Raw genomic sequence first — 12434 nt, 5'->3', positions numbered from 1 at the left:
TCCACTTTTACCACGAAAAAAGCAGCAATTGTTGAACGTTTCAATAGGACATTGAAAAATCGAATGTGGAAAGAATTTAGTTATCGCGGCTCCTATAAATGGATTGATATTGTGCAGTCATTAGTTGATGATTATAACCACAGCAAGCATCGAACAATTAAAATGAAACCAAACGATGTAAATGTATCGAACGAGCATTTTCTTTTGAACACTGTTTACGATTATACATTATCGTTCCGTAGAGCTAAAGTCAAATTCAAGCGTGATGATTTAGTTCGAATGAGTAAATACAAACATATATTTGCCAAGGGGTATACACCAAACTGGACCTGTGAAATTTTTAAAATAAAAAAAGTGCAGCAATCGAATCCAAGCCACTTTACATACACTCTATTACCTTTTTTTCTAAGAATTTTTTCTACTAAAAATAAATCTGGATATTTCACTAATTGTAATTCTTCTTCATATACTGTTCCTTTGATATCATGACCATCTAAATCGATTAACAAATACGTGGTTGGATTCGATAGCCAACACAATTCTTGGGTTGATAAAAATGATGTATTTTAATTATTATTTTTTGTAAAAAAAAGAATAAACGAATACATGATGTTTTTTTAATTCTATGCGAGTTTCTTTTGCATATATATGCACTCAAATAAAATTTAAACATTTTTCATTTCATTGAGTTTGTAATGTCCATATGGTAAAGTATTAATATTTCCTTCCAATATATATCTTTTGTTATCGTATGGACTTAGCGCTATTTTATTCTGGGTTATAGTGTATACTTTATGCAATTTCGATCGGATTGAATTTTGATGTCTGAGAACTGTACAATTCTTTTCTATGCATTTCATATAGTCTTTGAATGCTATCGTATTTTTCAGAACAGATTTTTTAACACCCTTTGCTTTTTTGAATTTTTCGACTCTTCCGGCTTTGATAGAATACATCTTACTACGCAGACCAACAAATTCGGTTAATATTTGCCCCTTGAGTTCATCTTTAAAAAGGCCGGGTACTTTTTTGTTTACGCGTGGTATGCCGTATTTATTGGGCTCAGCAAAATCGCTTGTATCATACATTTCAAGGTTATCAAGCATATCACTGTAAAAACAATCGGTTTTAACATCTAGAATCATACTATCTGTATCGGTGTAGATCATAGAGACGTTATTACCATATTTTTGTTTTAAATGTCCATAATAGAATTCGTACATTAACACTTTTGAAATATCAAGTATGGACATACCAATTGATAACGGTTTTTTCCATTTTTATGAATGTTGTTTTCATCTCCACAGCCACTAAATTTTCATCGAATATTTTATATTTTTTAAAATTTGGTCGAGAAATGTAAGTTCTCGCCCCATATCTCCCATTCCATTTGGTTTTTAATTTTATTTCTGATCGATCTCTCATATTCTCCATTGTTTTGCCAAAGATGGCGTTAATTAACAATTTATAAAATTCTTTCTCAAATTCGTTCAACGCGTCTGTACGTAATTTGGTATTTAACTCTATATATGGCTTCAACCAAGTAGATTGTCTAAATCGTAAGATCCTATGTACTTTTTTTAAGAGTAATCCGTTTTTTAGACAACATTTTAGCATTCTGTAATGCAATACATAGTTCTTCTTATCGCTTAAAGTTAACAATAATTTTTTATCATTTTTTTGTATTTGGAACGACTTCATTTGCAGCACAAAATGGATAAAATTGATGATCATCATGTAAATTGTTTGGATAAGATAAATCCACTTCATAAATATACCCATATTCACTGTCATCAGGTATATTCAAAATATCGTCTTCACATTGAAGATGTGGGTTGTCGGAGCACCATTCGAATTCACCTATTGGCAGGTGCTGCATCATACTCCAACCGTATAAATTATTAGCATCGAGATAAATTAGAAAATTTGAGTCAAGTTCCGGATTGTAATCTTCAATATATTTATTATTCGCTTTCGCGTATCGTTTAGTACATTGGCAGATGCCCCCACGAATGCCACGTTCGATGAACAAAAGCATATCTACATCAGTTAACAGCTCGATTTGAACCTTTGTGTATTTCAGCATTGCATCAAACGATAAGCCGGGCGCTGTAAAGTAATGTGCTGGATCGAGATGGTATATAGATTGACATGTATGACGAAAATTTTCAAACACATCAGCAAGTAACAAAATATCCGTTTTCATGTATAGATCGGAGTATTCGCCTAATGTTTGGATATTAAACGATTCCCAGACATTTTTCGCGTGTGCATAATCTTCTTCGCTTATATCCATTTCATACAATGAACTGTAGAATTTCTCTATCGGTGGCAATGATGTTTCGTTCAATTTCTCGATTGAGTCCAAATAATCGTAACAGAATACACCTTTTTTCTGAAGTAATTTGAGTTTATCCTCATTCAGCTCTTTAAATTCAGATCGTAGAATATTTTTCTTTTCCGGTGGAAGCAATGAGGCTAGATAATCCAATGAAGATGCCATAAATCGTAGAGAATCAATAAAACGGAGTTTTATACCACCTTTTCCATTTTCATCTCGTGTGGAATCAAGATGTTTGGAAAATGAAATGTACACCTCATCATTTCGTGGTATAATCGAAATGTCACCTTTAATGTTTTGGGCAATTGCTTGAATTATGAAATGTGAATCATAATTTGATAAGTTATGAAACACTACTGTAACGTATTTGGCTCGTTGATACCTCAGATTACAATCATTATGTGCGGCTCCACGAAATGAACCATCAGAGTGATCATGATCACGTACTTTATCTTCAGGATCAATGAACGCTTTACCGCAAATGTGGCACTCTTCAGCCCATATAAACAAGACCTCCTCTTCAAGACTCAATCGCATTGGCTCAATATGTTTCAATTCTTCGTTTGCAATCTCTGCAATCGTCTCCATTTCACTCACGAACCAATCGATGCAATTTGGCCCACGATTAAATTGATATTTGGTGTCCTCTGAATAGTATCCCACACTAAACACTTCATGCTTTTGGTATGTTTTCGTTTTATTGCTGTTGATACCTTGTTCATCATCATCGTTGATTTTTCTTAATATTGATTCAATATCTGCATAGACTACGTTTTCAACTGGTAATTGTTTGTAATAGTTTTGAAATTCAATAGTGTCATTTACACACGGAATCGGCATTATAATTTGACACTCATTTTGATTGTTACATGTGTTTTTATGCTCTTGAAGCTTCCTTAAATCGATGAAATGATTTAAGCATCGATCGCAAAATAATTTTTGTCGATTATTTTTTGACACTTGCTTACCGATTAACGCACTCAAATTTTTTATCCAACAGTAGTGCGATTTTGGAGTGTCACTGTTTTTAACTTTTTTTTGTTAATAGCAGTAAATGAATGTGTTTACCTTTCACTTCTTTTGTGAGCCGAAGCGGACGCACTTTTTCACTTGCATCACTCCACATATAAACATTAAGCGAAATTGATGGATTCTGTTTTTCAAATTTCTTAAGATCATTTAATTCGACTGGAAATTTTATGTTGTCGAAATTTAGATTATTTTCGTATCGTTTATATTTAGAAACTCGTTGCGGATCTTTTACAGCTGGATAGATCGCTGAAAGCACTGCATACTTAAAGCACATATTGTCTTCGTTATGAACATTTATAACAGCTTTTTTGCTTTCCAATTGTTTTGGTAATTTGATATACGAAGCACCGTTATACGGGTCGTAGCTGCTGGCTTGTACATCTAGTTCAACAATTTCAGACAATGTGAACCCACTACCTCGCATTTCAACTTCACTTATTCGCTTGTTTATATATTGTACCACATATTCTTCGTAAAATGAGTTTAAATCAGTTTCAAAATCAATAATTTCGTTGTTTGAATGAAAAAACATCGTTTGTGTAACTTTACTCTCCTCACCATCACTTGAAATAACTTTTTTTTCAAAGATCCCGTTAAAACAAACAGAAATTTTAATTAAGTAGTGTATATCTAAAATAGATGCAACCATTGGTTCAAAATATTTGAAAGCTTCTTCAAAAAATTCGCTCACTATTTTAAACTCATAGTTTTTCAAACGAAAAGTGCTCAACTTGTTTTCAAATGCAGTTTCAAGAAGTATGACTTCAACGCGCGGCGACATTTTTGCAGTTATTTCACTTGCGATCGAGCAGAAACTAAAAAGATATTCTCATTTGAAATCACATAATGCGTGCATTCTCATCCAGACGAAGAAAAAAATCAAAAAATCAAACAAAGTATAAAATCTCAGAACGATATTGCAATAATCGCATTACGAGTTAATCGTTTTCTGTGGAAGACTAAACATTTATATTACCACAGAGAAGTGCATTCAAGTAAATGCAATCCTAACGTACACTTTTTTCAATATGCTAAGCGTCCGATAAACGCATTGTCAAAACATGAAAACTGTATAAGGATATTTTTTGTTTTCAATAAGTATCAGCAATTCCATATGAAATCGTTTTTTTTTGCGCTCATAAAATTTATGTAAAGATAAAAAAATCGACCAATACAAACCATTGTAGTTGATACAGAATGTGATCGTATGTATCAGCAATTCCATATGAAATCGTTTTTTTTTGCGCTCATAAAATTTATGTAAAGATAAAAACATTTTTTTGTTCGTTTTTATTATTTTTATTAAATCATGGTGAAAAAAGTAAATCGTTGAATAAAATTGAAAAAGCAAAACGTTGGATAAAAAAATGAAAAAATGTCTGATTATTTTTTCGATTGATGAAGCAAAGCAAATATTTTCTTTTTTGGAATTTGAATGCGAATGAAAAAATTCGAAATTCCATATTATTCAAAGGATAGGAATAGTTTTAGAGGTTTCGCAAAAGAGTCACACTTTTGACAATAATTTCCAGAATGAAAAGTACATGTCGCACAGAAGACATCGCCGCATACTAATGCTTGCACATCATCATCATCTTCAAAAGGTTTAAGACATCGCCGACAAATGGGTTTGTACCAGTAATTGAATCTGAAGCATAATTCAAGCTTATCATTGGTTACCAAAACCTTTCGGCACATTGGACATTTGACAGTCTTTTTTTCAAGAGTATCGATGCAAGGTAAACAAAAGATGTGACCGCATTTGTATGCGGCGGTCTTCATGTGTGGCGTAACCGTACCAGAACATAAAACACAACACATTTCAGTGAATCTCTTTCTTTTTTCGGCACACTTCTTGGTTGCTACGTCATCAGCTTTTATCAAATTATCTTTTTCGATGCCCAATTTTATGCGTTCAACCTCTAAGCGAAGAGATGAGAGAAAAATCCGATCAGCTGTTGACAATTCACTGTAATCATGATTTTGATTTGCATAGTAAACCAAATCTGGATTAATTTGAAGTGATGGTTCCAAATCTGAAAAAATATAAAAAACAAACAATTATTAGTTGTTTAAAAAAATTGAATATAAATAACTTACTCTGATGATCACTAATAAGTTGATTTATCTTGATGTTGCTTTCATTTGGTTCGCTAGAAAGAAATCTGCTTTCTTTCTCTATGTTGGTTAAGAGCAGACACGTGCCTGCTATTTTGTAGAAGGCCACTTTCGTATCGGACACAAATCGTGTATCCTTCACTTGGCTTTGCAAAAACCGGATATATTTATCATCATCATCATCTTCTTTGTTATCAGTGGTATTGTTTGAACTTGCAGCGGCATTCAATGTATTATTGGGTGGCGCGTCATTTGCTACCACCGTGGCATCTTGATCAAAGAAAATCATGTCTGGTGTTGGTGGTGCATCATCTTCTACCGGAACATTTTGATCAAAAGTTATGTCTGGCGTTGGGGGCGCGTCAATATCAAAAACACCTTAAACAAAAAACAAAAACGAAGATGTGAAATTTTTTTTAAGACAAATCTTTTTTTTTTCAATTTTAAAACATCACTTCTATATGTGCTGAAACATTGTGTGCATTTATAAAACAAGAATTTCAAAAAAGGTTGTTCAGTCACATTTTTTTTTCAAAAAACACCAATGCACTTTTTTTATTGTAAAACATCACTTTTTACATCAATACTTACTTGACATGTCTTCCAATTGAAACACGTTACTTGACGTGTTGTTTCTAGCCGCACGCGATGTGGATGCGGTTGATGTTGATGGAATTGGATCTTTCAATGAGAAAAATATAACAGAACATATAACAGAAAATGTACACTTTGACATGATCGATTGATGTAAAAAAAACAAACAAAAACACAAATACACTTTTTCTATTTCAAAAATCACAACTAATACTTACTTGATGAGTTCACTTGATTATTCATTTTATCTTTGAGATGTGCTTCACTCGGCTGAACAATTTAAAATGATTTTCAAATTTTGTCACCATTCTCAATTCAATCGGCAAAAATTCAATTTTGATTATTAGGCGAAAATCGCCACGAAATTTTTGCTTTAAGAGAGAGACGAAAAAGCAATAAATTCATGTTTTAATAACACTCCATACTACTTCAGACTGCTAACCAAACAGTAGAAAGAAAACACAAAAATATAGTAAGGAAGGAAAAAAAGAAAGATAAAAAATCAATAAATTGATTTTCAAATTTTGTCACCATTCTCAATTCAATCGGCAAAAATTCAATTTTGATTATTAGGCGAAAATCGCCACGAAATTTTTGCTTTTTAATCTACATCAAAAGTGTTTTGTCTACACAAAACAATAACTGCAATTTGAGAAAATGATAAAGAGTAGAGAGCGCAATTCGATTTCGCGTATATATTAGATTTTGTCACCATTCTCAATTCAATCGGCAAAAATTCAATTTTGATTATTAGGCGAAAATCGTCACGAAATTTTTGCTTTTTAATCTACATCAAAAGTGTTTTGTCTACACAAAACAATAACTGCAATTTGAGAAAATGATAAAGAGTAGAGAGCGCAATTCGATTTCGCGTATATATTAGTCAAAAATCCCGACGAAATTTTTGCTTTTAATCCGCATCAAAAGCACAACTGCATTTGAAAGAGAGAGACGAAAAAACAATAAATTCATGTTTTAATAACACTCCATCATATTCATCGCTTTTCTCTCTATATCATCATATATATATATGATAGTGTGCGAATGGTGGAGAAAAAGCAATTAAAAAACCATATTTATCGCTTTTCTCTCTTCTTATTCGCGATTCTCTCATTCTTCTCTCATTCTTCTCTCATTCTTACAGAGAACGTTTCGTTCACTGACCTAGGTCAATAGTGCGCCAGAACGTACATAGCTACCCTACTCAACGTCTTTAAAGAAATCGATTTTTCGAGCTATTAACGCTTCGGGCAACCCCTTGCTACCATTCTCTTCCATTGCTTCGAACACAAATTTAAGATTGATCGGAAGTGAAATTCCCAAAGATTGATATGTTTCGATGGCATTAATCCAGCATAATACCGGCCCTTTATCGTCCGATGCACCGCGACCATACAATTTTTCATCTTTTTCGGTCAAGACAAATGGTTCGCTATCCCAACCATCGGACAACAATGCCGGTTGAACATCCAAATGACCATAAACACAAACTGTTTTTTTAGTTGGATCCTTTATAACGATAATGTTTTATAATGTATTTAGTTCAAAAATATGTTTAAAAATTTAACTTAAATAGTTACTCACATTGCCCAAAGTACCCAAAATGGCTTTTGGTAATGCAATATATATATAGCCACTTCATCACGCAATTTTTCAATAAATTGTAATTTATTACTGTCCACATGACTAAAAGGTTCAGATTTTTTTAATGACATACTCTATTTACATTCATTAAACGCGTTAAACATACTTACTCATATGATTTTTTTAGATCCTCTGGTAAATTATAGATTTCATTCGTCATCGTTGCAGATTTTTCGAAAAACGAAAAATTTACAAGTGTTCAAATCGGTGTTTTATTTTATACTAAAACGCATAAATGGATAAAAACAGTTTCGTATGTCACTATTTTGGTTAACGTTAACTGATGTGGCAAATGTACAATCACATCCTTCACAATCTTTGGAACACACAAATTTTATCTATAGATTTCCTTATCTCTTTTAATATTACGTTCGAACGTGAAGTTGGTTACTAAATTTGAAATTTTCATTGTAAAATAAATCAGCTGTGTCATTCATACAATATAAAAAAAAACATTTATATATTATATGCCGCTTATTCCTGTGGAATAAACAATTTTCAGAAAGGAAATCAAGATCTTTTGATTCGCGTTCACTTTGCCAAACGATTGGAGGATTCACCCTCCATTTATTATAGGGAAACCTTACAAATTCATATTTTGGTAGAAATTCAAAAATAATTTGTGGGGATTGCCCGGATTTTCCTCTTGTGTGATTAAGACGTTTATATATTAAAATTAAGATAAGTTTGAATTAGAAGAATTTATATTAGCTAAGTGAAGAAAACAAATGATGTCAAGATCAAACAAGAAATTGTGTATTGAAATCCGATTTTTAATTTCAATGAAAACATGATATAATTGATTACTTAGTTGTGGGTATTTCTGCGTCAATAATTAGCTTCGATCTGCATCAAATATCCGATTTTCAAAATTTGCTCATATTATTCAATAAGAAAATTATCTAGAATTGTTCTAAAGCCATTTTTGATATGAATACTATATATGTATATTTTTTTTTAAAATTATTAATCAATTCAGTATAATAAGTGCACCAATTTGAAATACAAATAATCAATACTGTACTTATGACCAAATATACGGGTTGCTTGATTTAAACAATGCTGAGCTAGAGAAAAATATTATTCGTGTGATTTTATTTATCCCAATTTTAGTGAACAAAGTATGACATAATGCTAATTAACCCTCCTAGGTATAGTAACGGTCTATTAGACCGAAAACTTAAAAAAAATATCATAAAATGGAAACGAGTCGACCGATTGGCATCAAATTTTCGCCTTTTTACGAGAATAATGGATTAATATTGAAAATAACATTTAAAATCCTGAAACTGTTCTGTAAAAAAAAAAATCCAGAAAGACGAAAATCCTAACTTGATCGTATAGTTACGGTCTCTTAGACCGTCCATACAAAATGTATGGGAAACACATAATTTATGATATCCGTTTAATAAAAATGAAAAACTAAATTGGAAAACGAGAAGATAGGTTGAAATTCTCAAGAAAAATCAATTTGAATCTTGTTTATCGCGTACATAATATTATTATTTCAAAAAAATGTCTGTCAGAGAAAAATCGATCTGAAGTCTACAATAGCACAAAAGGCGGTGTGGATGTTTTGGATCAAACTAGGGATCAAATGTGCCATTCAAACTCATGTCAACTTGGAACCAATCGATGGCCATTTCCATTCTTCATGAATCTCATCAACGTATGTGGTGTTGCAGCATTTGTTCTTTACAACACAAGTCACGATATCACGCATGAACAGTTTGCATTTCAACGCAAGACATTTTTGATCGAATTGTATGAAGGTTTAGTTTACGATCATATCTCACGGCGAACAGCGCGCGGTATGAATGCATCTAATCAGTCGGCTTTCAAAGAAGTTCGTGAGCATTTGATGGGTCAAGAGGAACAAGAAGCGCCAGTTACACCACGACAACAACGTGCATGTCATTTATGTCCAAGTTCAATCAATCGTAAAACCAAAACATGTTGCGACAAATGCAATAAAAATGTATGCGGCGAACATTCGAAAATCACTGTTGTGTGTGCAAAATGCGAGAAAAAAACGCTCTCATGTAAATTATTCTGATGATTCAAATTAATTGTTTTCTTGAAATCTTTTCAATTTTTAACTTTCGAACCTTTTTCAATGTTTTTATTTAAAAAAAAATGCAAAAATTTGAAAAAATGTGTGATTTTGTTTTGGTTTTTGTTTGGTTTCCCTGTATTTTGTATGAACGGTCTAATAGACCGTAACTATACTATATTGTTTTTATTTCGAACTATACCTAGGAGGGTTAAGAATTATTAATTTATCATTTTTTCGGTGTCGGTCACCTATAATAACTCTATGGATATGATATCGATACCTCCCACTGTAGCAGCTGATATTTTGAATATGATGAGGGCTTCATGTTGTAGAATTTGCAATAAAATCCAATAACTTCATCTAATTAATGTAAAACATATAAAGTGTCGTTATTATGATGTTTCTCAAAATACAATCCAACGAAGTACAAACTATCAAAAAAATAATCTATAGTAAAGTGATCCTTTTGAAGTGATTAAAAGGCTTGATAGGTATTGTTGCGACGTCAAATCATCTATTCAATTTTTTTTCCTCATATTCAATTTGAAGAGCATTTGTTCAAGTGTACATCTTGGTAAATATGTCACTGAACGTGATTTATGGAAAATAATATTACATTTATTTCAGACAAAGATAAAATTGAATGAAATAAAAATTGAATAATAACGAGCGCTCATAAATCAGAACAAAACCCATATATTTTAAATGAGTAATTAACATCGATTATCGAATTTTGACGAAAAGTGAAACACGCGGGCTATTTCATTTCATTTGAATCAATTACATAATCAAAAGTCGAGACAAAACTAATTATAATCTGTCCATTTATGAATATGGAAATTAATCGAATTTTATTTATTTTCTTCTGTTCTTTGAATATTTATTTATTGAAAATGTGCAATATCTATATAAATACTTTTTTTCTGTAATTATTTCGAACAATTTATTTTCTTCTGAAAATTTGAATACACTTGGAGATTTTTATTTTTTTAATATCCTTAAATGAAATAAAATGTGTTTTTTATAGATTGCTACCAAGTGGTTAAACAAATTTAGTTCAACCTCATTTGAGAGCCTGAAACCCAAAAAAATTATAAAAATTCTTTTCGGAAAAAGAGCATAAGAAATTATTGAGCACAAAACGAGAATATAGAGAACTGAGAGTTAAAACAACACATAGAATACTGAGAGCAAAAGCAGCATATATCGATTTGCTGTTTTTACTCTCAATTCTGTATATTGTATTTTAACTCTCAGTTTTTATTCGCCTTATTTTGACACTGAAAATGTATATCTTTTTATTTGGAACCGATAAATATTATATTTGCTTTCGTCAAAAACATGAGACGAATAAAAACTGAGAGTCAAAATATAACATATCGCTTGTTTGTTTTGTCGCTAACTTAATTTATATTCTGTTTTAATTCTCAGTTCTGTATATGCTCTTTTGACTCTCAGTTTTTTTCTATCGCCTTTTTCATTTAAAATACATTCTTATGCTTTTTTTCCGAAAAGAATTTTTATAACTTGTTTTGGGTTTCAGGCTCTCATTTAAGATACTTTGGCAAGACCACAAAATCAGGCCTAGCGATATTATAATTATTATTGTTAAAATCAAAAATCAAAACTTAAACTAAGAAGCTGCTGCATTTGGCTCGGCCTCAACCGCGTATGTATTGAATCCGTCGAAGTGTATTTCGATTCCCGCATTCCGTCTGAATATATCGGGAGTGTAGCCCATGAATAATTCAAAGCGACCTGAAATCAATTTAAACAAAATGTATAATATATTCTGATCTTCATTTATATAATTGAAATCGAGAGTCGAGCGCTATCCATATAAATACATTGTGACGTCACACATCTTACACAGAAACGACATCTTTGTAAAACAGACTAACTACAATGTAAAAGTATAGCGAGAGGGGAAGGGAGTAAATAAAAAGGGGAAACAGATACGTTTGATTAACATTGTAGTTAGTCGGTTATTAATAGATGGCGTTTATATAGTGTGCCCTTATTGCGCTTGACTCTCGATTGAAATATTACCTTTGTATAAAATACATCTAGCAGCCGCTATGTCGCGATGGCAAACGGTTTTCAATACTCTTTCATCTTAATTTTGTTCTTCTTCGGCAGCATTCGCCATTTCAACATCAATCGCGCTGTCATCGATAACATGCATTTCGGCCAATTGTTCAGCAACATTCTCCGCTTCAGCATTTGGTTCAATGATTGGACGCCAGTTTTTTCGGTATACTTTAACCTTAGACACCAATCTAAATAAAAATGGATTAACAATGAATTTTATATTCGTTTTCACTTTTACCTCAAAAAATAATATAAATACCAATCGATTGACCATATGATGATTTGGATTTGTTTCCTTAACGGCCTTTCGTTCCACTTTCAGTTGTCGATGGCTCTTTTGTGTTACAATTATTATCGGCAATTCAAAGGCTGGTTCTGGAACACAATTATGGCACGTCTCGAATCGATCACTTCTTGTGTGTTATGGATATCGATTTAAACATCTTGGGCATGTTTGTGACGTATAGTCTTCTCCCACGTATCGAACAACACAATTTCGTTTCTTCTTAACGCTTTTCACAAATTTCCGTGTGCCCGGACAGCGGACATGCTTCTTGA

The 12434-nt window shown here is 32.1% G+C and overlaps 1 protein-coding gene across 1 annotated transcript; it reads right to left on the bottom strand.

Moving 5' to 3' along the window:
• Positions 1 to 4735: 4735 nt before the first annotated feature.
• LOC116345801 lies at positions 4736 to 7258 on the bottom strand. Its single transcript, XM_031775489.1, has 5 exons — positions 6617 to 7258; positions 6304 to 6456; positions 6083 to 6172; positions 5474 to 5869; positions 4736 to 5409 (listed from the first exon to the last, which is right to left on the bottom strand). Exons 2-5 carry the CDS (start codon positions 6326 to 6328, stop codon positions 4838 to 4840), a joined length of 1083 nt encoding a protein of 360 aa, XP_031631349.1. The 5' UTR covers positions 6329 to 6456; positions 6617 to 7258; the 3' UTR covers positions 4736 to 4837.
• Positions 7259 to 12434: the final 5176 nt, after the last annotated feature.

Source organism: Contarinia nasturtii, unplaced genomic scaffold, assembly GCF_009176525.2.
Source record: "Contarinia nasturtii isolate CC-2019 unplaced genomic scaffold, AAFC_CNas_1.1 Cnas_scaffold_1371, whole genome shotgun sequence".
NCBI classification, from domain to species: domain Eukaryota; kingdom Metazoa; phylum Arthropoda; class Insecta; order Diptera; family Cecidomyiidae; genus Contarinia; species Contarinia nasturtii.
Note: the sequence above shows the minus strand (reverse complement) of the source record. Positions and strands in the feature narration are given on the sequence as shown.

What these genes read in the sequence shown, in the direction of transcription:
- LOC116345801 (XM_031775489.1), bottom strand. Translation starts at nt 6,328, where the DNA reads ATGAATAATCAAGTGAACTCATCAA. An exon ending in TAATCAAGTGAACTCATCAA is followed by an intron (nt 6,173 to 6,303) that starts GTAAGTATTAGT and finishes TCTCATTGAAAG; the next exon opens with ATCCAATTCCATCAACATCA. An exon ending in TCAATTGGAAGACATGTCAA is followed by an intron (nt 5,870 to 6,082) that starts GTAAGTATTGAT and finishes TTTTTGTTTAAG; the next exon opens with GTGTTTTTGATATTGACGCG.